The sequence below is a fragment of the Pygoscelis adeliae genome, unplaced genomic scaffold (genome assembly GCF_000699105.1).
Source record: "Pygoscelis adeliae isolate BGI_AS28 unplaced genomic scaffold, ASM69910v1 Scaffold106, whole genome shotgun sequence".
NCBI classification, from domain to species: Eukaryota; Metazoa; Chordata; class Aves; order Sphenisciformes; family Spheniscidae; genus Pygoscelis; species Pygoscelis adeliae.
In genome coordinates this window covers 36138-40223 of record NW_008824939.1, presented here as the reverse complement: position 1 = coordinate 40223, position 4086 = coordinate 36138, and the positions used below count along the sequence as shown (strand labels likewise).

Here is a 4086-nt window from a genome sequence, read left to right as displayed (position 1 = left end):
GGCAAGATTAGAGGAGATTGGGAATGGTCAGACATCTGCAAATTGGAAAGAGTTTGCGCCCTTTATAAACACTTTTTCCTCCAAAGTGTTCTCTAGTTCTTTGACTTAACTAGATGTGCCCTATTTCACTCGCAGGTTTTGGCAGAAAGGCCCTCCTGCCCCGCTGCTGCACTCCCGTAGCGCTGCTCTACATGCCACAGATAGGTCAGGCGTGAATTTCTCATGTAAGAAGAAGCAAGGAAGGCCCCAACTGTACACTCGTTGCTCCTTCTACAGCACAAAGCTGCTGGTGAGGACATAGCCCATCTTTCCCTTCTGGCTTGTTTACATCAGCCCAAGACAGAAACATTTACATTTTAGATCAGAAGGAAACCAAAGCCTTGGGCTGCAGGGAAGGGCAGTGATGGCAAGTGGCTGAACTGGCACAGAAGAGGGGAGCACCACTCTTCACCCCTGCACTCGGCACTCCTTGTGTCAACTGATCACGTCTCCACAGAGGTGGCCTGGAGGTGGGAAAAACATCTCTCCCAAACACAAAAGGCTTCATGCCTCCCTCTTCTTCCTCCCTGTCCTCCTGCAACTCCTGTGTGCCCAGCCCCTGCCCTCCTTCCCTGCTCCCCTCCTTGCACTGCCTGCCTGTATGGAAGGTTATTGCCAAACCAGTGTCCTAGACGTTTGATTCTCAGTGAACTTGATACAAGAGATATGAAAAAGTAATTTGGATATGGAGCCCAGAAGGAAGAGCCTACATATTAGGAATTCCTGGCTTTCAATAGGGCAGGAAACATTTCTAAACCCAGAGAGCATTCACCTCCATGGGCTGGTATGTTATCTTTCAAAGTCTAATGACCTAACCAGATCTTCCAGCTTTCCGAATACAAACTGCATAAAACTTCTGATAACCAGGGTTGATGTAGTCCTAGATAACAGGGATACATCAGGAGCTCAGAGGAAAACAAGCTTGATTCTGACAAAGGAAGAAGGACTCTCTTATTAAGAAGAAAAAACCCCCAAACAGTACAAATCTCTAGTCAAATTTTCAAAGAAGCTTCTGCCATGCATGCTTAAGCAGATCGTCCATGTCCTCCAAGCCAACCCACACACCTGTGCACACAGGCAGAGCTTCTGAGCAGGTAAGTCCTACCAGCACAGGACAGGTATTCAACCCACAGCAAAGCCAGTAGCACCTTGCAGCCATGTGCGTGAGTGACTGTGTGCTCAGGTGGAAAGTGTTATTTGAATGGAGCCTCTGTAGAGAAATGACACAAGCAGAAAGGAGCAGCTGGGGTGCACTACGGTAATAGACTTTTACCAGAAAACTTTTACAACAGCCATTGGAAATAAGTGGCCAAGCAGAAAACAGCCTGGTGAGGTACTTGGAACGTAATGTTCCTGAGGTTGTATCCCATCAAAGCTAAGCTGGAAAATAAGCAATATCTGACTGTGGAGAGCCAGAGAGTGGGAAACTCTCCCAACCATTGCTACTTGTCTGCTACACAAGCAGGCTGCTGGCCGGGGGCCTCTTCTTCCTGCCTTTCACTGCTGTTACTACAAGCTAACGCAACCCACCTACACCAGGCAATAGCTTACGGCCACTCTTGTGGGCACACTCTCATTTTACAGCCAAAGTGAGTTTGGGCAGACTGGTTGCCTTCATCATGGAAGGGCAGTTAGAAGAATAAATATGCTGATCAGAGGAGTTCAGGTGAGATAGCTACAGCATTTTAAATTCACACCCCATTTTTATTTTGCAGTCCTCTCTTTGAGCAGATAAGCCTGATGGTTTCGTGGTTGCTATTTAGAAATACACAGGCATGTCTGACTGGAGCCATCTGCTTTCAGACTGGGGAGGACAGCCTGGCTTCTGGCCATATTTGGATGTTTCTTTGCAGCCATATGGAAGAAAAATAGTTTCAAACTGGAAATTTCAACGTGGGGGAAGTGGCTGCAGAGGTCCCTGATGCTGGGTGAGGAGGTGAGTGAACACCCTGGGCTGAGGTATGCTGCCGCGTGGGCTGGGCAGTATCTACACCTGCAGGGACGGGGAAAATAGGGAACAGACTGGGAAAAGGCCATGGGCACCGGTGCTAAACTGGGTGTACGTAACACTTGGGGAACACTCTGAAGGGAGGAAGTGAATAGCAGGCTAACACGATCTGCAGGGTCCTGGCACAAGGTTGCAGAGCACGTGGGGCTGAGGGAGGGTGGGCAGCGAGGGTGGAAGTGTGTACAAGGGTTCAAACCTACATACATTCAAAATCTCTCTCACTGTAGCTGCGTCTTTGCTTCTCCAGATTGCTTGATGCTGATTTGCTTATCAGGTCCCCAAATCTCTCGATTGACAAAGTCTTATCCAAGTCCTCATCGTCCTCGGCACCAGGAGAGGCCTTCTCTGCACGATCTCTGCCCTGCACAGAAATCGCCAGACAAGAATCAAATGCTGCAGATCCCTACAGCCCTCTGGATCCTCCTGCCCTGCAAACGGTGCTGGGCTTGCTGAGGAGCAGCAGGCTCCACACAACGGGGCTGGGGCATAGTTTTTCACTTAGAGGCACAGCTCCGCTCAAAACCAAGAGCCAGAACAGATCAGCAAGCCTCCAAGCCATAGTCTGCAGAGATACCTTAGCAGTCCTCCACACCTCCCGTGAGTGGCAGGTATTGAGGGACTATGTCAGTGCCTGTCTTTCCTACCAGTGGAGATGCATAGCTTTTGTTTAGCTGGAGTTTCTCTCTCCCCACATCTAACTGCTGTCCTCTGGCCTTCCCTTTGCCCAGTCTGCCATCCCTCCCTTTCCTAGACCTCCTCCGTATTTCCCCCCGGGAAACAGCATCCCTGCTCTGGTGAGCTGCCCTTGGGTCAGTGACCACCCTGTGCCTTCCCACCTCCCCTCTGCACTCCTAGGGGACCCCGTTCCCCTTGGCATGCCTTCTTCAGGCTTTTCTGCCTGTTTTCCTCCTGTTTCAGGCTGTGGGTGCTTCTCTGCCTTTTGCTGGTGGAGCCGTTCCGAGAAGAGCATTGCCAGGTGACTCCCGTCCTCTCTGCCTCCCCAGCAGCTGCAGCTGGTAAAATTTTCCGTCAATATAGCCGAAATGCCAGCGCGGAGCTGTTGTGGACTCCCGTGTTTCCATGGAAACAGGAGGAGGCCCAACTGTGACAAATCTGTCTGTGCTGGGCAGAAAGAGGGAGCAAGGCAGCTTTAGCTGAGTTGTACCTCTCCCGGCATTCCCCAGCTGTTCCCAGCTGTGCCCTGGGAGCGGCTTTGTATCTGTGGGTGAGACTGCTTCTCCTCTCACCTTAGCATGGGTGTCCCAAGCCCAGCCTAAATGGGGAGAGTCTAATTGCAAGCTGCCCAACTCCTCCTGCCGCTTGCCTACCCCACCCAATGGCATGTGAAGGCACAGAGACCCCAGAGAGCAACCTCTGGCCTTCTCTGGACCACAGTTTGCTGTCTGCTTGGAGAGTGGATGTGGGCTGATGGGCAGCCTTGGGGCACCCTTCGTGCAGACCTGTCCCCAGGGAACGGAGGCTGTCTCCTACTGCAGCAGGCTGCCAGGACGCAGGTCCCGCACTCAGCCTGGCAGGAGCGCGATCCCAGGGGAAGAGACAGCCCCGCTGCTGCTGGATTCCCACCTCACCTGCTGCAGGTCGATGAAGACATCTCCTACGGGAGGGGACTCTCCAGCTGCCATTTTGGTTCAGGACCTAAGGGCCTGGGCAAAATATCAACCCTTCTCTTTCACCGGCAGGCACCCAGCAAACCTGGAGAGTGGCATAACCTGTGGAGAGAGGGCAGGACAAGGGAATGTCGTGGGAGACTGGTGGCCACTGCCCTCAAACCCCCTGGGGCTCCTAACCCAGAGAGGTCACCTCACCGGCCCTCGGGGAACCTCCCCGGCATCACTAGGACAGGGCTGTCCCCCGGCATGCTGTAGTGAAGGGGCAAGAATGGCCTGGCCCACGCTGTTTTGTGCACCGTCTCCAAAAGTTCAAAGGCAGGTGGGACCCTGTCCTCCTCCAAACAACCTGCTGCTCAGAGGGAGCAGGGGCCGGCCGAGACAGCGGCTATGCATAGATCCTGCACGGGC

The 4086-nt window shown here is 52.8% G+C and overlaps 1 protein-coding gene across 1 annotated transcript in view; it reads right to left on the bottom strand.

Moving 5' to 3' along the window:
• SLC4A3 (solute carrier family 4 (anion exchanger), member 3) overlaps nucleotides 1–3690 on the bottom strand; it is a 27404-nt gene extending 23714 nt beyond the window's left edge. The window contains exons 1-2 of the mRNA XM_009325377.1: nucleotides 3637–3690; nucleotides 2252–2408 (exon numbers count right to left, since the gene is read on the bottom strand). Of these exons, the coding sequence (XP_009323652.1) occupies nucleotides 2252–2408; nucleotides 3637–3690 (211 nt within the window). The remainder of the gene's footprint in view (nucleotides 1–2251; nucleotides 2409–3636) is intronic.
• Between the last annotated feature and the right edge of the window lie 396 nt (nucleotides 3691–4086).